We start from the raw sequence: 23,240 nt of genomic DNA, 5'->3' as shown, positions 1-23,240 counted from the left end.
GTAGGTTTAGATGAAAAAGTGCCCAGGTTTGGCAAACTGAGTTGGAAATGCCTGATAGAACTCCCTGTGGAGAAGCTGAATGACCACAGCGGCCTCTTTTGAGTTCATGGGATGTCTGGTCTGGAGATGTAAATTTGGGGACTGATGGCTCATGGATGGTATTTAAAGCCGTAAGACTGGATGAGATCATCAAGGAAGTGAGTAGAGACACGGGAGCAACACTACCTCCCCCAGCACCAAGAAAGGGTGACGAGGAGTAAACAGGCAGGGAAACGGAAGGAGCAGCAAGTGAAGGAGGAGAACTAGGAGAGCACAGTCTTGAACGCAGGGGAGAAATGTGATTTACATGGTAACCAAGATGGGAACTGAGAAACGAGCCTCCCACTGGAATGACAGTCTGCCCGAGGGCTGGGAATTCCTGCCTGCTTAGTTCACAGATACACCACAGCACCCAGCAAAGTGCCTCCCTTGCACTAATAAATTCTTTTTAATGACGAATGAACAAATGAGAACTGGCCTCTGAAAAAGACGGTGATGTGGGGAAGAGGGGACATTTGAGTTCACCTATATTACTCTTACCTACAGACCTTTCCTGCCTTGAGACCAAGGAGTCCAGAACCCCAGCCCCCTTCTCCCTGGACCTGGTATTACTGGCAGCGTCCTCCCACCCTCTACCAGCCCAGGGCCTTGAAGTCAAGGCCTCCAACATCCACTTGGACAAAGATTCAGAAATTCGGGTCCCCAGTTCCCTCCTCCTTCAGGAGTCCGCCACCCTCTCAGGGTGCCTCTGAGGCACCTTCTCCCTCAGACCAAAGATAGGGTTCCCAATTCCTCTTTCCCAGGAGACTTCGGAGTCGGGCCTTCAAAATGAGCTCCGCCCATTCAGACACCAGATTCGCTCAAGCGCACCGCGGGGACTCCCGGGCTTGTGGGCGGGGCCCTGCCCAGCACTGGGCGGGGCCAGACTCTCTGGTTTAAAAACTCGCGGGGAGACTCGGTCCAAGATCGGGGACCCGGCGGCGGCTCCGCGGGGAAGCAGCGACGCTGGCGCAGCGCCGAGGCCGGGGCCCTGGGGGCCCGCAATCAGCACCACGGAATCCCCGAGGTAACTGGGGGGCGGGGAGGTGAAGTACGCTCGGCCCCTAAGAGAGGGGCTGGGGAACGGACTCCTGAAGTTCGGAGGGACGGAGATGGACATCAGGAGTGAGGGGTCTAGCATCAAGCTGAGAGTGAGAACCCAATGTGTGCAGGGGGCAGAGGGTGCAGAGTCCTGGGTCGTGATGCAGGAGCGGCTGGGATTCTGGGCTCCGAGTCCGGAGAGCTAAAGGACTGGGGATCCGGAATCTTAGGTCCTGGGGGTGAAAGTGCTGGGAGGCCCCGAGCCCTGCCTGAGTCCTAGGAGGAGGGGCTGGCGACCCAGCCGCCATACTCGAGAAAGAGGCTGGATTGAGACCTTGGGGGCGTTTGAAATTGGCCAAGGTCTTGATAGGCAATGTCCAAGGCTTGGCTGCAGGGATGCTCTCTGCCCGTGATCCTGCCCCCCACCCTGGGATTTCCCGAGTTGCCGCCCGGCCCGGATCCCCGGGCTTAGCAGGAATTCCCCATGTGCGGGGATTCCACGAACGCCACGCTTGGCCACGCATCGTGTTTCGGAGCCGGACACCTGGTGTATGGGGTAGAGAGGAAGAGGGAGATGGAAGATTCCCTTGCGTGAGCGCCGTGACGTCAGCGCGTCGCGTCTGGGCTGTTTCCGAGTCCGCCCTCCCGCGCTTAACCCTTTTTCCGCCCGAACCGGGTGAGGGCCGAGGGCCCAGGCCTCTGGGGTCGCGTGAACAAGGAGTCTGGAAACTGGGAGCTGAGGGCCGGACTCCTGGGTCCTGGGGTAGCAGTTGAGAGTCTCCCAGACTCCTGTGGGGTGAGGCTTGGACTCCTGGGTGTGAAGAAGGGGGCAAGGTCCGAACTTTTGGATCCCTGAAGAGCCAGGGGACTGTTGAATTCGTGGTTCCTCAGGGAGAGGGGCTGTGGACTCGGATATCTGGTTTCCCAAGGAAAAGTATCAGGGCAGCTTCTAGGGCAGGGAGATTTGGGAACCTGGATGTGCGTCTCTGTGAAGGGAAGCCCGGCATCCCCCCGAATTCCTCAGGACTGGGAGATCTGGGGGTGGGGTGCCGTGGGATTTTTCACGGAAGTAGCGGTCAGAGGGAGGGGGGCTGCAGAGGGCGCTTTCCACCCCCTTCCTTAGTTTCCACGACGCTGGTGGAAAGTTGGGTCAGAGGGGAAAGTGCGGAGCAAAAGGAAGGAAACGGCGGAGGCGGCTGCGGCGCCTCACCCGAAATCGTAGATTGGCTTTGGAGTTCTCAGGCGACAGCAATGTGCCAGTTTTTTCCGCGCGGGAGGGCGAGGAGGATGTTCAGATCCACTCCCCCGCGCCTTTGGGTGACTTAAAGACCCCTGATAACTTCACTCCCTCCTCACCCCGCAGTGAGCCGGAATGAGCGCAGCCATTGCCCGTCACAGACGGTGAAGAAGCTGCTAGAAGAACAGAGGCGCCGCCAGCAGCAGCCAGACGCCGGTGGGCTACCGGTGAGCCCCAGGACGCCCTATAAACTACAACTCCCGTGAGGCCGTGTCCTGGTGGGCAAGGGCCCTCAGGGCTGAGGAGAGATGTAGTTCTGACTTAGATGCCCTGTAGGTGGGGAATGGGTGCCGCGGAGTCTGCTGGATAAATTCCCCCTTGTTTCTTTTTGTTTTGGCCTCTACAGGGACAGTTCCCACCTCCCCTGGCCCAGCCCCTGACTTCATCTGTGAATGAAGGTGAAGCTGGTAAGTCTAGAAACTCACTGGGTTCCCTCAGGGACTCAAACATCCCCGCTCTTAGAACTTTCTAGAACTTAGGCCCTTATTCTTGCTGAGACCTGGTAGAAGTTTTATCTCCCAGATTCTCTGAAGCTCAATAGTTTATGCAGGTAGTCCTGGGGCCCAGGCTCCCAGCCTGGAGTCTAGGCCCTCACTCACTCAGTGTTCAGGCATTTAGGCCCCCATAGTCCAAACCTCCAGCCCTTTGGTGCCCCAGAAGTACTAGCTTTCTGTATCCTGGGGACACTGGCCCCTCATACAGCTCCTGTCTGGGCTTCCGCTTCCCTGACTCTGGTAACCGGGCCTGCCCCTGCTCCTTCTCTCACACACAGGCCATACTCACTTCCCAGCACACCAGGAGACTGTGGGTTCTGGACTTGGCAGCCTGGCACCCCCCACTGGCTTTGTAGACTGGGACCCCAACACGCATGCTGCCTACACGGACAGCCTCTACTCTTATCCTGCTTCTGCTGCTGAAAGTTTTCTGACTCCTGACTTCTACTCACCCTCGGACCCAGGGCGGCCGTGTTCGTTTCCCCTGGGGATGGAGGTGAGACTGACAATGGGAACTGGATGCTGAAGGGTCCCTGAGATGCCCAGTTGCCCTTATTGCAGCACAGCATTCTGATATGTCTGGGTTAGGAACCCATTCCTCAGATGGGCAAAACTGAGGCCCAAAGGTCCAGGGTTACTGGCCGCAGATGGAACATCCAGCCACTCTGCCTAGCACTCTGTATGTATATGTATGTGGTGGAAAGGGAATTCTCAGCTGACTGGCTCTCCCCACCCTCTGTACCCTTCAGGACCCCCTGGACACTCGGCTCTATGCAGACCCTTCCCTGCCACAGGCAGGATCCTGGAGGGCTTCTGGGCTTCCCTCAGGACCTCCACAGTTGCCTCCTGTGGTCACTGGACCATCCCTGGACACTGCCCGTGCTCACATGCTGGCTCTAGGGCCCCAAAAGCTGCTGGCGCAGGATGAGGAGGGAGACACGTGAGTACAGGGGAGTGGAGTCTGTGGGCTCCCTGCTCAGCTGGGGTGCTGTGCTCATTGCTACCCCCAACCTGTCCCCAGGCTCCTGCACCTGTTTGCGGCGCGGGGTTTGCGCTGGGCAGCATACGCCGCAGCTGAGATGCTCCAAGCATACAGACATCTGGACATTCGTGAGCATAAGGGCAAGGTGAGGGCTGGAGGCTTGGTCTCCTGGATCTGAGGACAACAGGGCTGAGGGCCTGGGTCCCTGGTGTTCAGAGGGTAGAGGATGGGGGCCCCAGACTGACCTTTCCTGACACCTGCAGACCCCTCTTCTGGTGGCTGCTGCTGCCAACCAACCCCTGATTGTGGAGGATCTACTGAACCTGGGAGCGGAACCCAATGCCACTGACCATCGAGGACGTTCTGTCTTACACGTGGCCGCTACGTATGGGCTCCCAAGAGTCCTCTCGGTATGTCCGTTTGGCAGATGGGATGAGTGGGATGGGCTAGATTGCCTAGATCCTGACTTCCAGGGCTACATGGCCTGGAGAGACTCTAAGCCAGCTCTCTGCCTTCTCCTCCAGGCTGTCATTAACTCAGGGGTTCGAGTTGACATAGAAGCCAGAGACTTTGAGGGTAAGTTGAATGGTGGGCAGGGTGTTGTGGCAGGTGGGGCTGGGTCAGGGGAGTGCTCCAGATACAGAGTCCTCACTGTCTCTGCTCTGCAGGCCTCACCCCACTCCACACAGCCATCCTGGCCCTCAACGTGGCTATGCACCCACCTGACCTATATCCCCCAGTACTGAGTACCCAGGCCCAGGACAGGCTGGCTTGCGTCAAGATGTTGCTGCACATGGGTGCTGATCACACCAGCCAGGTGAGCTGGGCAGTGGACAGCTAGCCCCCAGGAGGGCATGTGGGATGGGAGCTCTTGAATGTCCAAGAAGGCTAAATAAATGCCGACTTGCCCCTTGTCAGTGGCGTGAACTTAAACATGCTACTTCACTTCTCTGTGTCCCAGTTGTCAACTGGGAATAATATTAATGATTTTAGCTTATATTTATCAAGCACTTAACTATTATTAAACACTGAGTTTCACCAATTAGCTAATTGAATCCTCACAAACATTCTTTGATGTGTGTGCTATTAGTGCCTTCTCCATTTTAATGATAATGAAACTGAGGCTCCAGGACTCAAAAATCTTGTACCTTGTAAGTGTCAGAGAGGGAATTCAAGCCCAGGTGGCCTGACCCTAGAATCCAGCTCTTAATATATATACTGTCCTCCTTCCTGACAGTAGCTCCTTCAAAGGCTGGCTGAAAGAATTACACATCCACTCATTGTTTTGGATTTTTTTTGTTTTAGTTAAAGAACTTTGAATGCAGATAAAGTACAGAAAATGATATTGATACAATAAACTCCACCTGTTGCTGTTGTTAAGTCGCTTTAGTCATGTCCAACTCTGTGTGACCCCATAGACAGCAGCCTACCAGGCTCCCCCGTCCCTGGGATTCTCCAGGCAAGAACACTGGAGTGGGTTGCCATTTCCTTCTCCAATGCGTGAAAGTGAAGTCGCTCAGTCGTGTCTGACTCTGCGACCCCATGGACTGCAGCCCACCAGGCTCCTCCGTCCATGGGATTTTCCAGGCAAGAGTACTGGAGTGGGGTGCCATCGCCTTCTCTGAAACACCACCTACCCAACATAAATAACCAGCAACTCAAAGCTAGTCCTATCCCATTTGCTTCTCCACTTCCCTGTATTATTTTTAAGTAAATCCAAGCTTATAATTTTATGGGTAAAATTATACCTATAAATATTTGTCTTAAAAGATTGAGAATTCTTTTTAACCTCAGTACCATTATTCCACCTTAAAAAAATTAACAGTCTCATAATACCAAATATTTTGTGTTCAAATTTTTGTTTGGCTCTAAAGTAACATAAGGGCTTCCCAGGTGGCACAGCAGTAGAGAATCCGCCTGCCAAGCAGGAGACGAGGGTTCGATCCCTGGGTTGGAAAGGTCCCCTCCAGAAGGAAATAGCAACCCACTCCAGTATTCTTGCCTGGAAAATCCCATGGAAGAAGGAGCCTGGCAGGTTGTAGATTCTGGGGACACAACTTAGTGACTGAGCATGCAAGCAAGGTAACATATATTTATTTTTTTCATTAAAAAAGTAAACCAAAAAAAACTACGATCCAAATAAAGCCCACACATTGCAATGATAGATCCTTTTCTTTCCTTTTTAAAAAATTTTTTATTGAAGTATAGTTGATTGACAACGTCGTGTTAGTTTCAGGTATACAGCATAGTGATTTATTTGTACATATATATACATATTCTATTCCATATTCTTTTCCATTATGGTCTATTACAGGATGCTAAGTCTAGTTCCCTGTGCTACACAGTAGGACCCTGATTGTCTATTTTATATGTAGTAGTTTGTTTCTGCTAATCCCAAACTCCTAATTTTATCCTCCCCCACCCTGTTTCCCTTTTAGTATGTTTTCTATGTCTAAACACACAATTTTCCATGTTTATTATCATTAGGGATTCTTTGAAGGTACATAATAAAGTTTCATTGTGGAAAATGTCTTTATTTGCTTCAAAATATGAAGAGAGCTACTCAATATGGAAATAGATATAGGGTTAGGTAGTCCACTGATAAGTGCTTCTCAGCTCCCATCCTTGTAGATAAAATAGTCCATGTGAGATGTGGGTGCATTTTATTGTGTTCAATAGAATGTGGGCTGGCCAGGGCAGCTACTAGTCCAGAAATCCAGAGAGCTACTTTGGAGGACTAGAAAAGGAGTCTTTTTCTCAATGATACCTGGGCTGGAAGACTGTCTTAATGAATGTACAGTTCAATGGTGCTTATGATCTGAATGTGTGCTTGTGTTCGCTCAATTGCTCAGTTGTGTCCAACTCTTTACAAGCCCTTGACTGTAGCCCGCAAGGCTCCTCTGTCCGTGGGATTTTCCTGGCAAAAATACTGGAGTGGGTTGTGATTTCCTCCTCCAGGGGAAGTGGGTTGCGATTTCCTCCTCCAGGGGATCTTCCCAACCCAGGGATGGAAACCATGTCTCTTGTGTCTCCTGCACTGGCAGGCAAAGTCTTTACCACTGCTGCATGATCTGAACGGCACCCCCGTAAATCTGGTGTTCTTGTAGAGTGCTCAGTGCGTGCAGCTGTATAATGCACATGTGCTGCTGCTGCTGAGTCGCTTCAGTCGTGTCCGACTCTGTGCAGCCCCATAGACGGCAGCCCACCAGGCTCCCCTGTCCCTGGGATTCTCCAGGCAAGAACACTGGAGTGGGTTGCCATTTCCTTCTCCAATGCGTGAAAGTGAAGTCGCTCAGTCGTGTCCGACTCTTAGTGACCCCGTGGACTGCAGCCTTCCAGGCTCCTCTGTCCATGGGATTTTCTAGAGTACTGGAGTGGGGTGCCATCGCCTTCGCCGATGCACATATGGGTGCTTGCAAAAGAGGAACAGAGTCTCTAAAGGCTCTTGGGTTCCATGGCTGGAGGCCTGGGTATGAGGACTGGCCTGACCTCTGCCATTTCCCTCTCCACAGGAAATCAAGAGCAACAAGACTGTTCTGCACTTGGCTGTGCAGGCTGCCAACCCGACCCTTGTTCAGCTGCTACTGGCACTGCCACAGGGAGACCTGCGGGCCTTTGTCAACATGAAGGTAGGGGCCTGGCCTGGAATGTGCAGATTGGGTGAGATGTGGCAGAGATGGGCAGCTGGGTGCTGGGGGTCCTGTGGGCTGTGGCTGTGGAGGGGACGATGTATAGGATGTGGACCTAGACCCGAGGTACGTGTTGGGCATAGACAGGGCTGTATGGAATGTGGTGTGGAGCAGGGCTCGGGGACATGAGAGGGGACATGTGGGACGTGAACGTGGCAATATAGAGAGTGTGAGGTCGAGAGCCCTGGCCAGCTGAGTCTGCATCCTTAGCAGTCCTCCCCTCACTGTCTCCAGGCCCATGGGAACACCGCCCTCCACATGGCAGCCGCCCTGCCCCCTGGGCCGGCCCAGGAGGCCATTGTGCGGCGCCTGCTGGCAGCTGGAGCGGATCCAACACTGCGCAACCTGGAGAACGAGCAGCCTGTCCACCTGCTACGGCCTGGGCCGGGCCCCGAGGGGGTGAGTGCTGAGCCAGCCCTTACTGCAGGGTGAACCTCTGACCCCATCCATTCCTGACTTTAGAGGGTGACTTGTGGTCTCAGAAGGTGACCTTGACCCTTCTCCAACCCCAACTTCAAAATGTGACCTTGAGAGACTTCCCTGGCAGTCCAGTGGTTAAGACTTCCCACTTCCGCTGCAAGGGGCTTGGGTTTGATTCCTGGTCTGGAAACTAAGATCCCACATGGCGTGCAGCACAGCCAGAAAACAAAAGTGACCGTGGACCTCAGTGTCTGCTCCCCTGCCTGATAAGGTGACTCCACCTGATCTCTATTTAAACCCTGACCTCAGAGTATGACCTCTACTTTTAACCCTGAATCTTGACCTTAAGGTGTGACCTTTGATCCCCAGGATAACCTCCAGCCCCCTGACTTTTAGTCCTGACCTCAGAGTGGGACTTCTGACCCTCAAATGTGACTGACTCCTAGCTTCTCCCCTTGGACTCCCAGTCCTCAATGCTAATCACAAGGTGGGAACTCCCAGCCAGCAACACCTTTGCTCAGGAGCCTTGATTCATTGTGTGCACGAGGCTTCACCCCCATTCCCACGCATTTAACCTTCAAATCCATCTGACTCGACTCACTTCTTTCTAACCCCCAACTTCACAGGGTGCGCCTGCCCCATCTCTCCCTGCAGCCTCTCAAACTTCTTCCCCGTCTTGTTTTGTCCACAGCTCCGGCAGCTATTGAAGAGGAGCCGAGTGGCACCCCCAGGCCTGTCCTCTTAGGACGCAAACCCAGAACCTGGACTGATTTTCCAGTCCCCACCGTCCTGTGGGACAACCAGCGTATGCTAATGTTGCAAATCAGTGATTATGTGGACAATGTCCAGCCTTTGGGGTCTTACATTAAAACCCCAAAATGGCTGCTAGGGAGTAAACAGTCCCCAATATTTGGGGCGGTATGATACCCCTCTCCCACCCACAAGGAGCCCACTTGATGATTTCTGTGAAATCGAGGCCCCTTGATTGTTTCTGTGAAACACCCTAGATAGCCCCACCCTTTCCCCAGCAGGATCTTTCGGGGTCCCCTCTGCTAACTCAGCTCTTTACATCTGGAACCCCAGATAGAACTCCCTTACATGTTACTTGGAGTACCCCCCGAAACAGCTTCTCGTACCATCCCAGTAGAGCTCCAGGATGATCCAGTGACCTCCCCGGGACCCAACCCCTTTAGGTCCATAACCCTGAGACATAGGAAGGACTCTCCTAAGTTAGGGTCCCCTAGGTCTTTTTAAGTCAGCACTCAACCAGGCCCCTGTCCCAGACATCGGTATTTCCAGTGAATCCCCTCCCGTCTCTGAAACTCCCGATTAAACTCAACCTGGACTGGAACCATTCCTCTCTAATCACTCATCATTGGTGCAGGGAAGCGACTGAGGAGCTGTGTTTGGGTGAGCGTGTCTGGGTGGGCTGTTGTAGCAGACACCGTGGGGGGGCCAAGTCCACATCCTGTCACCCTCCCCGCTCAACGCCTGGTCTGACGGCCAGGGCCAGCACGCGAGTCTTTGCCTGTGGGCCTTCTCAGACCTCTGGTGCCCGCTTTGCGTCTTCCCACTCCAGTAGCCCTCAACCAGTGACTGAAGGGAGGTGGTATGTAAATGCTCCAGGCCCACCGCATCAGTGGGGATGACTGTATGTGTTCTACATGGGCTCATCTACATGTGTTCATCCCTGATGGGATGAACCTCCAGTTCTCTACCCAGTGGTTCTGGCTTGCTAACATGCCCTTTTGTGGCAGCTTTTCCCCTTTCCTGTGTTACTTCCTGCTTTCCCCACCAGTATTTTCCACCCCTTTCAGGTAATCATGTCCTCAAATCCTTGCCTCAGCCTCTGCTTCTGGAGAAACCTTAACTAAAGACAGAAGGCCTGGTCCACAATGCCTCTTCTCATATCTGCCCCACAGCCTCTGCTCTGGCCTCCATTCCAATCTCATCCCTCCAGAAAGCCCTCTGACCCACGTTAGCCCCCACTGCTTGGAGCCTCTCACAGACAGCAAACCAAGCACATTTGAGGGTGCGGGCCAGTGTCTCTACCCCAAGACCTAAGGCTTAAAACAACCACCGCTTTTTATGGCCATGATTTTGCAGGCTGGGCTGGGCTGAGCTGGGCAGTTTTGCTGTCTTGCTTTGGTCATGCGTGTGGCTGAAGTCAGCTGGAGGCCTGCTTGGGCTGGGCAATGGCACTCACATGTCTCAGAGTTCCGTCAAGATGGCTGAAACCCCTGAGAGTGAACCGAGCATCTCTCTGGTCCCTCCAGGAGGGTAGGAGGATCCCTTCACATGGTAGCTCCAAGAGAACAAGCCCCTGCTCACACCATGCTTGCAGACACCACACTGCTCAAAGTCCGTCATGTGGCCAAGCCCAGGATCTGTGGGGAGGAGGGTACTACCCAAGGACAAGAAGACGGAGGTGGGGTCATTGGCGGTGCCAGCGCAAGCCTCCACACCAGCTGCTTGGGACCAGCACGTGAGCGCCTCTGTGTGTACTCACATACTGGCAGCTGACCCATGAAAAATTCATAGAAATATGTCATATTTCATCAATTCTAAGGAGAACTTACAGGAATTCATCTTACAGTCAATTATGTGACCTAGTTTAATGTCAGCATATTTTTCCTTTGTGGTACACAAAATAATGTTATTTATTTTTTATAGTATCTTAGATTCTGTTGACATATATGTATCCCAACATGTTTCAAAACACACACATTCACACACACACACACCGCTAACGATAACATGTCTGTATGTGTGTGTGTGTGCTCTCTGTTGTGTCCGACTCTGTGACCCTATGGACTCTGGCCCACCAGGTTCCTCCATCCATGGAGTTTTCCAGGCAAGGATACTGGAGTGGGTTGCCATTTTCTTCTCTAGGGAATCTTTCTGACCCAAGGATTGAACCCACCTCTCTTGAGTCTCCTGCATTGGCAGGCAGATCCTTTACCACTGAGCCACCTGGGAAGCCCAACATATCTCTAAGAAAACTGCTTTAGTAAAAGAAGAATTAAATTGCTTTTTCAATGGGAAAATAAGAGTGGCTTAGGGACACAAGAGCATCAAATAAGCAATAGTAAAGTTATTTTTCCTGCTGGAATTTCAATAAAACCGTGTTTTTAAACTAATTACTCTTAAGTATATCCATTAAAATGCAAATATTCTTAAGGAATTATGCACTGAGCATATTGAGCAAAATGGCCTTTCATTTTCTATCCCACCTGCTCAGAGCTCCTTACCCAGTGTTAGCCTGTTAATCACCCTTGGCTGTGAAAATAGAAAGGCAGGTTTTCCCGATTGTAGTGCTAGTTATAGGTTTCTGACCTGATGTTAAAACCAGATCAGAATGGTGTTTCTAACATCATGGGTTCTTTTTTGGACCACACTGCAAGGAATGTGGGATCTTAGTTCTTCAACCGGGGATCAAACCCGTGCCCCCTGAAGTGGAAGCACGATGTCACACTACTGGGCCGCCAGGGAAGTCCCAGAAACTGCTTCTTAATAAACTGTAACATTGTATCCAACTTGCATCATGTAGACATCTTTCTCCCAATACTTTTCACATCTATATTTAATATACACGACCTATATTTATATGTATATATTATGTAGAGCCCACCACTGTGAGCTCATTGGTCCTTTGGGAAAAATAGAAATACTGCTCCCTCCCTTAGGTCTGTCAGAAAACTGTGCTATCCTGCTATTGGGACACAACATATTACTGCCATCTGCTGGGAAGCTGTGGTAAAAATGCCATCTGCAATGTCTAGGTGGAGAAGGTGATGGCATCCCACTCCAGTACTCTTGCCTGGCAAATCCCATGGACAGAGGAGCCTGGTAGGAGATGAATGGTACCACTTGAAATTTTGCAGTGAGCAACCTGAACACCATATGGGACATACATGGATTATTAGCCAGGAGGTTAGCAAAATGGCCAAGAGTGTGGGCACTGGAGCCAGGTTTTCAGGGTTGAATTTCTAGCTCCAGCACTTCCTAAATGGCGACCTTGAGAATGTGATGAAACGTCTCTTTGCCTCCATTTCCTAATCTATTAATGAGGATAGCTGTAGTACCTACTTTATGGGGTGATTAAGCGTGCCAATGCATGTAAAGCCCTTGGATCAGTGCCTGCCACAGGGTACTATATGAGTGTGCTCCCATGTCACTTTAGAATTTATTCAACAAATATTCACGAAGTGCTAGGTACAATTCCAATGTCTCAACAAACATTACTCCTTTTAATCCTCATAACAACCCTCTTGAAACAAGTAATGTATAGAGGGATAGCTCTGGCATGTCACAAAATGGGAGGCACTTGCAGACAACACATAAGCCTTACTGGGACACGTGGTTGAATTTCCACACTCCAGGGGGATTCCTATCGCCTCCCCAAGAAGGGATGAAGACTTAGGAATGGGAAGTACGGTTCAAGATTCCCTGTCCTTCACTGAGCTCACAGGTCAGGGATGGATGTTGTATGTGACTGTGTATGAGTAGAAGGCAGGGGAAATTTGCAAAGTCTCCTTGGAGTCCAGCCTGAAACCCAGCTGATACTGGCCTAGAAAGGGCAGTCCGTTCAGTACCACGGAAAGCTCCTGGGTGGGCGGGAGAGCCTATTCTAGATTCTGGACCCCGCCCCCTTCCAAGGTCCCGCCCAAATTTAAAGATCTACCCGGGTGGTAATGAATCCGCCTGCCAATGCAGGAGACACAGGAGAGGCAGGTTCCATCCCTGGGTTGGGAAGATCCTCTGGAGGAGGAAATGGCTACCCACTCCACTATTCTTGCCTAAAAAATCCCAGGGACAGAGGAGCCTGGCAGGCTACAGTCCATGGGGTTGTAAAGAGTCCAACACGACTGAGTGACTGAGCACACAGTTTAAAAATGTGAAGGAGGTCTGGGTGGGGCTGCACACCAATGTCCAGAACTGATTACACCCTCATTCCCCCAGACAGACAAAGGATGGCCTGGTGGGGAAGAGGACTTTATTGGGATATTAGTGGAGGACACAGGGGAGGATGAATTACAGGGAACAACAGACACTGGGACCAAGCTGCTGGTCACCTTAAGGACAATAAATTAATGTACAAAATAAATTAAAGTGAGGAGGTCTCAAGGAGGTGGGGAGGGCAGCTGGGAATACCCAGGGATTTCTTAGGGATGAAATTTGGAATTGGAAAGGGGAAATAAGAATTTCCAGCCCCATCACAAAGGGTCTGAAATGAACTTTTTCACCCTCTCCCCCAGGCTGGGAGTTAGGGTTCAGGGGTTCCAGGAAGAGGGAAGGTCTGGGCTCAGCTGAAGGGGTGAAGGGGGTTGGTTCAGGGTCGTTCCTCCAGGAAGCGGTAGGTGGGGTTCTCATAGCCATGACGCTGCAGTTCACGGAGCTGCTGCTCCTCCAGGGTCAGCATGGGGTCCACCTGCAACGGGGGCAGGGGTGGGAAAGTGGGCTGTAGGGACCCAACCACAGATCTCCCGGGCTCTGGGGCTCCTCCCCACTCCAGGTCTTTGTGCGCCTTACCTCCACCACTCCATGGCTGATGGCCCCATAGGGCTTCTTCCGGCGCAAGAGCAGCAGGGAGAGGACGATGAGGGAGCCCCCGCCGGCTCCCATGATCAGCAGACCGGACACGGCCTCTCGGGACACGCCTGTGCCAGCTGGGGCCTGCAGTGGGAGGAGAGGGCACCGGGGTCATCTTTGAGGCTGACCAGGGCCCTGTGTGGCTTTGGGAGTCACAGTCTAGCCACTGACCTCTTGACCCCTCCCCCTAAGTACCCTGAATATTCCTCCTCTTACCAGCTCGTCCCTCTGAATCTCCGATGAGTGGAAAGGAAAGCCCCTTGGAATGGACACATTCACCTGGAGGAGTAGGAGGTGTCAGGAGTCTGGGTTCAAGCCAACTCCTCCCCTGGGCCCAGCAGGGCATCCCCCCACCCTCTTCTCCCCTAGGACCCTGAAGTGCAAGTTCTCAGTCCCCTCTTCCCTCCGAGGCCAAGGAATTCAAGCCCCCCGCGTGCTCCTCCTGAAGACCTAAGAATCCAGGACCCTCTCCCGCCCTGCCTCAGGTGCCCATAGGTCTGGCTGGCTTACCTTCCGTTCGTACTGCTCCAGGGGAGTCATCTTGTCTTTCCCAGAGGATGCGGCATCTTGTTCTGTGGACCCTAACCCCCAAATCCTATCTCATTCCTGAGAGTCCAGAATGGTGATACCCCTGCCTGAGGAAGGGGTCAGAGGGGCACCAGACCCCACGCCAGGAGACCTGGGGTTCCCAGTATGTGGGCCCTTTTCCACTCTGGGCTCAAGGACTCAGAGGGATGTGGTGACCAGGGGCGACTCTGTGAGCTACTCACCTTTGGGAAGGGCCATGGGGGTGTCTGCTGGCAGCCAGAGGAGATGAGACAGGCGGAACCGTGAAGAGGAGAGCATCATGAAGAGAGCGCGGGGACGCCCCCTCCCGGGGGACCCTCCAGAGGCCTCCAAACCTCAGACATTCCTTCCCACCCTCTAGTGCTCACCCGGTGGCTAAGACACCTCCAGACTTTAGGGGATTGGAATTGAGATGGAGGGCCTGGCCCCCAAGGTCCGCAGTTATGTGCATTTGGGTTAACTTACCACCCTTGGGATCCAGGGGCTGTAGCCCACTCTTGTCCTCACTGCTGCCCCCTGGGGCAGGGGCTTCCAGCTCACTGGGGCCCAGGTGTTCAGAGTGGAGGAGTTCCTCTGAGTGGAACATGCAGAGAGGGGGTGGTTTCATGAACACAGGGATCCCCAAAACAGGATGGTGCCTGTTAGGGTGAATGAATGGCACCCTAACAACAGCATGATTGGGGGGAGCCATATGTGAGATGTGGGAAAACAGGGAACTGAATGTTGGAGAAGCGAGGTTGAAGTTCAAGAGAACGGCCTCCTCAGGACTTCCCTGGTGGTTCAGTGGCTAATGTAGGGGTCCAGTTTCAATCCCTGGTCAGAGAACTAGAATCCACATGCTGCAACTCAGAGCCCACGAGCCGTAACTAAAGATCCTGCATGCCACAGCAAAGACAGGGTGTAGCCAAATAAATAGAGAATGGCCTCCTTACAGAGCAGGAGAATTAGGGAGACCCAGGAGGAAGTTACAGTAGATCTAGGGGCTCTGGGGGGTTGCACTTCCTGGTATTCACGCTTTTGAATAGATCCCACAGTGTAAATCTGGGTTAGGTTTGTGACTTGCTTTAACCAAGTGGGCCCAGGTCTTAAGAAGACCTGACAGTTTCTACTTCGGTGCTTTGGGGAGCTTGAACCACCACGGAAGTCCATGTGCCTTGCTGGAGAGACCGCATGAAGGGGTTCCATGGAGAAGAGAGGCCTCTCTGGAGGGAGGGAGGCTCATTCATGCCAGAGTCCTAGCTCCTAGCTGACTTGCTAGCCCAAGGTAGCTACACGCTTGCCTACTGACAAGACCCGCAGAATAAGCACCCAGCACAACCCAGATGGCAGAATCACGAGCAGTGAAAATGACTGATTTAAGTCACTAAGTGTGTGTGTGTGTGTGTCGGGGTGGGGGGGGATGGTTGTTACATAGGAATAGATAACTGAAACGGCAGGGGAGTCAAAGGTTGGGGGCTCATGGTCAGGCACTCACGGATCTGGGGCCGCAACTCCTGAGCCAGGCGGGGGTTTTGGTCAAGCAGCCCCAGGCTCTGATTCATCCTTTCCTCAATTACTTGAAGGTGGGTCTGCACCTGTTGGGGAGTGAGTGTGAGGGATGAACTGAGCCGTGTGGGCTACAGAAGGGGAAACTGAGGCAGGGTGAAGGAGGAAGGTCAGGAGGGTCCTAGGAATAGTAGCACCTACAATGGACAGGAAGGAGGGTACAGGGGCCAGGAATTGGGCCATGGGGGGCGAGAAACTGGATGAAGAGAAGCAAAATACAATGAAAAGGAAAAGATGGATGGGAGACAGGCGGTGAGAGTCTTGGGAAGGAAAGCAAGGAAGAAGGAAAAGGAGTAGCTGCTAGGAAAGGCTGGGCACAGGAGGCACGCTGAGTCTAGGGTATGACTATGGTATAGAAGACAGCAAGAGGAGATGCGTTGGGGGAGAGGCAGAAAGTAGGGTCTGAGGAGTAGGAAGCAAGGTTTGAGGGGGTCTGGAGAAGGAAGTAGAATTGGAGTCATGTGGGGACTTCCCTGGTGGTCCAATGGTTAACTGTGCCTTCCAAGGCAGGAGATGTGGGTTTGAGCCTTGGTTAGGAAACTAAGACCCCATGTGCTACAGGGTGTGACCAAAAATTAAAAATAAATAAATATAATTAGTTTCTATGTAAACAAATTATAACTTGCTATAATTAAAAATAAATGAATAAATAAATAAAATTTAAAATAAATAAATTATAATTTGTTATAATTTTAAAAATATAATTCATTATAAAAAGTTAGAAATGATGTGGTTCAAGGGCAAGGCCTGGAGCTCAAGAGTATGGAATCAGTATTCTTGGACAGGAAGAGAGTATCCAAAAAATAAGAATTAGGATCTAAAGGCACTAAACAGGGGTTTTAGGGAGAAACAAGCGGAGTTAGGGAAGAAGGAGCGTTGAGGGACAGGAACAGGGTTCCAGGCACAGGAGGGGGATTCTAGGACAGGAAATAAGAATCCAAAGGGCAGCAAGTGGGAATTCAAGAACAAGAAAGGGGTCAGAGGCACAGGGGGTGGTGGAGGCAGTGTTCCAGGGTCAGCAACTAAGGATCTGAGGGATTAGAATGGGTCCCAGGCACAGAAGGGGGGATCCAGGGAGAGGAAGGAGGTCCAAGGGGCAGATAGAGGGTCTGAGGGACTTCCTGGTAGTCCAGTGGTTAAGAATCCGCCTGCCCATGCAGGGGACACAGGTTCGATCCCTGGTCTGGGAAGATCCCACGTGCCCTGAGGCAGCTGGGCTGGCGCACCACAACTGCTGAACCCCCGGGCTATAATTACTGCAGCCCGCACGCCTCGAGCCTATGCTCCACAACAAGAGAAACCGCTGCCGTGAGACGCCCGAGCACCACGGGGAAGAGCAGCCCCCACTTGCCACAACTAGAGAAAGCCCTTGCACAGCAACAAAGACCCAGCTCAGCCCCACAGAAATAGATGAATAAATGAATTGCTAAAAAAGAAAGAGGGTCTGAGGGGCAAGAGAAGCATCTGAGGGATGGGGTCCAAGAGACCAAGGTCCGAGGGATGGCAGAGCGTTTGGAGCTGGAAGAGCTGAGCACCTGGAAGCGCATCTGCTGGGCCTTCTCGGGGTCCACGGCAGCCACGTGCTGGTAGTGCCTCAGTGTGTGCCTCTGCTCCTTCTGCTCAGCTCGCAGGTAGCGCCGCAGGGCCAGCAGGACCCGCTCCGGCTATGGAAGGGATGGAGGCTGCCCAGGCCCGTCCCAGCCCTCTCCACCCTCTACCCTCCGCCCACCCCCCACGGCTCCCGTACCTGAGGTGGATCCCCCTGCAGCGCCGCCAGGAAACCTTCCAAGGCGGCCCGGCGCTGGTCATTGATCAGGGCAATAACTCGGGTGGCGTGGGTCTCCACCAGGCGCTGTCGCTCGCCGGACACCTGCTCCTCCAGGGTCTGCAGGATGGACTGGAAGTGCTGGTGACGGGGTGGGCACAGGGTCAGGTGAGAGGCCCAGCTGGATGAAACCCAGGTCAAAGGGAGTCTGGAAAGGGAGGGCTATTGGACCATAAGTGGGGTGGGATGCCCTGGATCCAGGCCTAGGCAGAGTCGAACTGGGGTGGGACTGGAAGACAGGAGACTGGCTGGAGGGGCCAGGTAGAGTAGGGGCAGAACCAGCTCTACTGGGAGCCCGGGTGAAGCCCACTGTATGGGTAGGAAGAGTGTAGGAACAGAGCCTGTGAAGCTGAAAGGGACCAAGTATTGCAGGAAAGGTGGGGCTTGGGCCTGGGCAGGGCCCTCTGGAGACAGGCTGTAACTAAATAAGCCTGAGTGGAGCGGGAGCAGGAGTCAGGGAATGGGGCTAAGCCGAGCTGGGTCTACACAGGGTAGGGCTGTGCCAAGGTGAGGCTGAGACAGGTGGCTGGGAGAGTGATGAGGCTGGGTCTACTGAGGAGGGATTGGGTAAAAGTGAAATGAGAGGGGCAGGACCAGAGTCGGGGGTGGGGGGCCAGGGCTGAGCATCAGAGAGAGGCTGAAAAGGACTTGGCTGTGTCTGCGGGCCCCAGCTTGGGAGAGGTCTCCAGAGCCAGCCCTCAGAGGTTAGGATCAGGTTAAGAGAGGGTAAAATATGGCCAGTGGGAGGAGGAAGAAGAGGAAAGCAAAGTCAGATTGGATGTAGGCCAAGAGAGGCGGAGCCAAGGGTAGGGATGGGGCCAGGAGAAGCCCATATCAGTAGGAAGGGGTGAAACTGAATGAGGCCAGAAAAAGCATGAGCCAGGCTGAAGCTCATTACGCCCCAGGTAGTGGATAGGCCCAAGTACCAAAGCAGGACACTCTAGAGGCTGTCCTACCTCATTCAGGGCCTGTCTGTCGGCTTTAGGCAGGTTCTTGGACTGGTTATCAGCCATGGCCCACTCACGCATCACCTGGGAAAGGGGAGCTTCAGGATCCTAGAAGCCACTCTGCTGTACCCAGTTAAGTCCCCACATCCCATCCTTCTTCAGAGTCTCCAGATCCCTTAAGTCCCGCGGCCTCTTGGATCACCAAGAGAGAGAGGATTCGGGAGGCATTTAAAGTGGAAGAGTACCACGCATCAGAGTGTCCATGGAATCTGGCGGTGTCTCAATGGGACTCTAGGTGGCTTGGGGATCCTTGGTCATCTTAGGGGTGGGTGGAGGGCTGGGGGATGATGGAGGCTGCGGGAACCTTGAGAGGTAGTCTCAATGTGTCCCTGAGCAATTTCCTGGTAATTAGGGAGCTCTGTGTTATGGGGGATCCTGGGGCCCCCAGTACCATCACCTCATTAATCTGGCGCATCCTGCGCTCCTCCAGATCCATCTTGGCCCTCAGGAAGCCTTCATGCTCACTGATTTCTCCAGGCATGCCAAAGTACACGTCCACACCATCTGTGGGTCTCGGGGTGGGAGTCACTGCAAGGCCGGGAATCCAGGAGTCAGCCTGAAGCCCAGCTCCAGGTCAGCTTCCCTTCCCAGAGAACTGCATTTCCTAGAGCGCAGTGGAGACCCCTGTGTGTTCACTTCAACCATAGCTGCTGCCTGGCATCACAGATCTGGTTCTGAATTGGACCTGTTCTTGCAAAGTTTAGGAATCCATCACACTATCCTTCAAGCTTTCCACCAAATAATCCTTCAGACATACCAAATGGCTCCTTCACTCCTGGGTACTCCCAAACCACCCTTACCCTTTGCCTTCCTCACAGGGTGGCCCTTTCACCTCCACTCTATCCAAAGCCATTCCCATCCCTCCCATTTCCCCCCACAGGGCTTCTCCCCAGCAGGTCCCTTCTCAAATGCCCCTACACCAAAGCTCTCTTAAATCCTCCTCCTTCTAGGGTGGAGAGGGTGGGGTTTAGAGATGGCTTCACCTTTGCTGACCCCTGCAGGGGTCTGGGAGCTTGAGGGTGGGACTCTGTCGTCGTCCTCCTCTTCCTCAGCTCGTGGGGGCTCCACAAAGTAATCATCTACTGGCTGCAGGAAGGATTCCTCCTCTTCCTCGTCATCACCCCTCTCAACTCTGCCTCCCGGGGGCCAGGACCGGGTGGAGGGGTCACTGAGGGAGCAGAAGACCCAAGAAAATAAGAACCTGGGCCCAGGTCCCCAGGCTTCCATCTTCTGCCTCAGGAGCCTGGAGGGTTGGGCCTGGAAGGTTCCTTCTCACTCACCCGACTGCTGTCCCAGATGGGTTGGGGGTCACTGGAGGTGGGCAGCACACATATTCCACACCTCGGAACCGATCCGCGCCACAGGGCAAAAGCATGCCTGAGCCATGCAGGATGAGGCCCTGGGAGCTGCAGGCCTGTGAGCAGAGCGGGCATAGATACCAGGACTGGGGAGTAAGGAAGGGTGGAGGGGGAGCCTGGATGCCTGAGTCTGAGGACCTGATGGGGCTTGGAGCCTGGATTCCTGGTTCTGTCCCACTGGGAAGAGGGGGCTGAGGCTCAGACTCGGGTTGTGGAGGAGGAGGGTGTTAGGGGATTGGAATCCTGGGTTCTCGGGAGGGGTGGGAGGATGAGGGGCTGGGTCCTTACTTCCTGTGCTTCCTGCTGCCTCCGGGCTGAACTCTCGCACTGGTCCATGCGCTCCTGGTGCAAGAACCGGCAGCCTTCAGGCACCAGCAGGGCCTCGCTCACGAATTCGCCAGCTAGAAAATGGGCAGCATCGGTGTGAGACACTCCCATAGCCACCAGCCCTACCAACTCCCCCCACCCCAGAATCCAGATCTTTTATCCTCAGAGGCTTCTGTCCCACTGTGGACTCAGGCACCTAGCCCCCTAATGTGAGCCTGAGACCAGGGCCAGACTCTCACCCCCTGGGGACTACCACCCAACCCCCCACCTTCCGTTCCCCAACCCGCCAGCCTGTGACTCACGCAGGCAGTGGAAAGGCACAACTTGGTGGTGGGGGTGGGCACAGTGGCCACCCCGGGCACCCCCGCACCATTGTTCCATGGGGATGGCCTGCGTCGCCTGCTCCACACGGGCAATCTGCAGCTCCGGGTACATCTGGGGGCACCGAGTCGGGGCGATTAGCCCTCTGTCCCTCCCCTACCAGGTGCGCTCCTGCGACGGCGTGTCCCTTTTCAAGGCTCTAGTATTCGAAAGAACCACTCTTCCCTAGGCCCTGCTTCTCAGTAGAACAGGACTTAGATATCTAAGCCCCACCCGTCACTGGGCACGCCCCTTAGTACCTCTCCCTTCCATCCTTAGGCTGCACCCCTTTGCCTGTCGGGTTTCTTTATGAAGGTCCCTCCATTACCCCAAAGCTGTCCTTCTAAGCCCATCTCTTTTCTAGTCGCTTCTGCCCGTTCCCCCAATCAAGTTCATCTCCCCATAGATTCCACCCTTCTTTAAGCCTCGCCTCTGGCCTCTCAGGATCCTTTCTTTTTGTATTAGACTTGCTTTTTCATAGCCACACCTCCTAGCTTTCCACTCTCCCATTGGGTTCCATCCCTTTCCGAGTCACTCGAGTCCACGAGGTCTTTTTGTCTTAGCCCCGCCTCTTAATTGCCACGCCCACCTACACCTGCTCTTTAAAGTGTCCACCACATTGTTAAATTCCATCTCATCACTTGGACACTGTCCTCAGCTGGCCGTGTTTGCATGGTTCTTCTCTTTTCTTGACCTAGTTTCTCAAAAACAGGTAAGTCCTATCCTAACTTTGCCTCTTTGTTGGCCATGTCCCCTAGTTTCCCATGCCTTCTTGAACCCCTCATTTCCCCGGACCTTGCCTTTGCACGGCTAGCTTCTTAAGGGCAACCGGGTCCCAGCTTGGACCCGCTTTTTTGCTGGCCACGCCCCTCTCAGTCGGTCCCGCCTACCTGTCTGCAGTACTCCAGCACGCGCTGCGGGTCCCGAAGACAGCGTCGTGAGAGCTGAGGGTCTGGTTCCCAGCGGCCGGTGCGCAGGTCCCGGTGAAGGGTTGGTCGCCCGCATAGTCCAGCCACCTGCGCAGACCCTGGGGCCTGGGGGTGGGGCGGAGGGATCAGCGAGGGCACGGGGGACGCTGACATGTGAGTCCCCCGGTCCTTTGCTCCCTAGGACCCAGATGGTCACATCCTCAGCACCAGCCCCCTCCATCAAGCGTCGCGCACCCGCCTCTGTGGAGGTTTGGTTCCCTGGGAAACAGCTCCCACTGGGCCTGGGGCCGCCCCAGCTCTGCCGTTGCTATGGCGACTCGGGGTCTCCCGGGATTCTCACGGCCTTGTTGCCGCGGAGACAAGCCCCGCCCTCACCCCAGCGCAGCCGCACTGGAGCTCGAAGGGGTTAAACTTGAATGGCGGGGGAGAAGGCCAGAACCCAGGCGTTCTGGCCCCTCCTCCCTCCGCCCCTAGCTCACGCTCGCATCATTCTCGAGTGGAAAGACCACAAGGCCTGGCTTCAGGGCGCTGCAGGCCTGGACACTAAGTCCTTGGGGGATGGAGAGCTACAGCCTGGGTTGGGGGGGCGGTGACTGGAGGTCTAGCCTCCTGGGTTCTGGGAGCCTTGCGGGAGCCTTCATATGGGTCCCGAGGATAAAAAGGGCCCAGATTCTTGGCTCTAGATGCCTTGCTGCCCGGCGGGTCCTATTCAGATGGGCTGGGGCTGAGTCACCTAGGTCCAGAGTGTCTCAAGGGGCTAGACTTCGGGACGAGCTGGGGCCTGGACTTAGGGGTTTCTGAATGCCTAGTGCTATTAGGGGCGCCTGAGGGCTGGCCACCTGGCTGAAAAGACTGCGCCTTCTGCTCCGGACCTATCCGCCCCGGGGTCCAGAGGCGCGGTCCCGCCCCTTCCCCCACCCCCTAGGGCCCGGCCGGGCCTCACCTCGGCCGCGCTGGGGCTCCCACCGGCCAGGTTCCCTTCGGCGAGCTGCACGCGCAGAAGCAGCAGCAACAGTGGCAGCAACCGCAGCAGCGGGCCCAGACCTCGAGCGGCGGGGCTGGCGGGCCCCATGTCCGGGCCCTCGAGCCCTCACGTCTCCAGCACTCCCGCCCGGCCGGGCCCCAGCGGTGACAGGAGCTCCCAGCGCCACAGCCGCCGCCTCCGCCGACGCCCCCGAGCTGCGCCGGCGCCGCCAGCCCCGCCCCGCGCCGGCCCCGCCTTCCCGGCCAGGACAATAGCGTGGTAGCTTTGCGCACAGCTGAGCAGCCTGGAACCCCCGGGTGGGAGCCTGCGCCAGGCCCCCGCCCCCTTGAGACTCCAGGCGTCCCGCCTATGGAAGGGCCTACCCGGGAGTCTGGGTCACAGGCTTCGTAGTTGTGGATTTTGAGTTCTCCAAGACTGTCACCTCCAGTTTTCTCCTCCCTCGGACCCAGACCCTCACTAAACGTCTTTCTTCTCTTCCAGGGACGCCAGCACAGGAACCCCGACCCCACCCCCAAATCCTCTTGAGGTCCCCTCTTGAGGTCCTAGGCCTCCAAAATTTCCTCAATCAAGAACACAGCAGTTGAGCTTTAAATGATTGTGAAGCTAGGGAGATTCTGGCCAGGAAAAGGAGGTCTGATCTCATTGTTCTCCCGGCCTTTCGATCCTCCTCTGAAACCCTTCAATAAAATGGCTTGATTAAAAAAAAAAAAAAAAAAAAACAAAAAAACCCACAGCAGTTGACAC

The 23,240-nt window shown here is 54.3% G+C and overlaps 2 protein-coding genes across 5 annotated transcripts; one reads left to right on the top strand and one right to left on the bottom strand.

The window, feature by feature from the left end:
* Positions 1 to 1,772: 1,772 nt before the first annotated feature.
* Positions 1,773 to 9,352, top strand: NFKBID (NFKB inhibitor delta). 3 transcript variants are annotated; one of them, XM_027977435.3, is made up of 11 exons: positions 1,773 to 1,915; positions 2,483 to 2,583; positions 2,763 to 2,823; positions 3,660 to 3,850; positions 3,932 to 4,037; positions 4,156 to 4,302; positions 4,417 to 4,468; positions 4,561 to 4,709; positions 7,405 to 7,521; positions 7,816 to 7,980; positions 8,693 to 9,352. In XM_027977435.3, the coding sequence occupies exons 3-11, from the start codon at positions 2,809 to 2,811 to the stop codon at positions 8,744 to 8,746; spliced, it is 996 nt and encodes a 331-aa protein (XP_027833236.1). In that variant the 5' UTR covers positions 1,773 to 1,915; positions 2,483 to 2,583; positions 2,763 to 2,808; the 3' UTR covers positions 8,747 to 9,352. The 3 variants fall into 3 exon arrangements, with proteins under 3 accessions (XP_027833236.1, XP_042086762.1, XP_042086761.1); XM_042230828.2 differs by having other exon boundaries at positions 2,483 to 2,618; XM_042230827.2 differs by having other exon boundaries at positions 2,483 to 2,634.
* Positions 9,353 to 12,977: 3,625 nt separating this feature from the next.
* On the bottom strand, positions 12,978 to 22,692 carry APLP1 (amyloid beta precursor like protein 1). Of its 2 annotated transcripts, none has more exons than XM_027977396.2 (17): positions 22,455 to 22,692; positions 21,473 to 21,616; positions 20,525 to 20,657; positions 20,184 to 20,296; positions 19,818 to 19,951; positions 19,521 to 19,705; positions 18,935 to 19,065; positions 18,487 to 18,561; positions 17,453 to 17,611; positions 17,241 to 17,369; positions 15,635 to 15,734; positions 14,626 to 14,733; positions 14,364 to 14,390; positions 14,104 to 14,174; positions 13,810 to 13,872; positions 13,534 to 13,677; positions 12,978 to 13,432 (listed from the first exon to the last, which is right to left on the bottom strand). In XM_027977396.2, the coding sequence occupies exons 1-17, from the start codon at positions 22,581 to 22,583 to the stop codon at positions 13,334 to 13,336; spliced, it is 1,944 nt and encodes a 647-aa protein (XP_027833197.1). In that variant the 5' UTR covers positions 22,584 to 22,692; the 3' UTR covers positions 12,978 to 13,333. The 2 variants fall into 2 exon arrangements, with proteins under 2 accessions (XP_027833197.1, XP_027833198.1); XM_027977397.2 differs by having other exon boundaries at positions 14,364 to 14,387.
* Positions 22,693 to 23,240: the final 548 nt, after the last annotated feature.

The sequence above is a fragment of the Ovis aries genome, chromosome 14, assembly GCF_016772045.2.
Source record: "Ovis aries strain OAR_USU_Benz2616 breed Rambouillet chromosome 14, ARS-UI_Ramb_v3.0, whole genome shotgun sequence".
NCBI classification, from domain to species: Eukaryota; Metazoa; Chordata; class Mammalia; order Artiodactyla; family Bovidae; genus Ovis; species Ovis aries.
The sequence above is the reverse complement of the archived record's forward strand: the minus strand, read 5'-3'. Positions and strand labels throughout refer to the sequence as shown.

Excerpts from the sequence above, each read along its gene's own strand:
- NFKBID (XM_027977435.3), top strand. Across the intron at positions 4,038-4,155 it reads TTCGTGAGCATAAGGGCAAG|ACCCCTCTTCTGGTGGCTGC; the intron begins GTGAGGGCTGGA and ends TGACACCTGCAG. Across the intron at positions 4,469-4,560 it reads AGAAGCCAGAGACTTTGAGG|GCCTCACCCCACTCCACACA; the intron begins GTAAGTTGAATG and ends TCTGCTCTGCAG.
- APLP1 (XM_027977396.2), bottom strand. The coding sequence starts at position 22,583 with ATGGGGCCCGCCAGCCCCGCCGCTCGAGGTCTGGGCCCGCTGCTGCGG. Across the intron at positions 19,952-20,183 it reads GGCAGCAGGAAGCACAGGAA|GCCTGCAGCTCCCAGGGCCT; the intron begins GTAAGGACCCAG and ends CTCTGCTCACAG. Across the intron at positions 13,873-14,103 it reads TGGAGCAGTACGAACGGAAG|GTGAATGTGTCCATTCCAAG; the intron begins GTAAGCCAGCCA and ends CTACTCCTCCAG.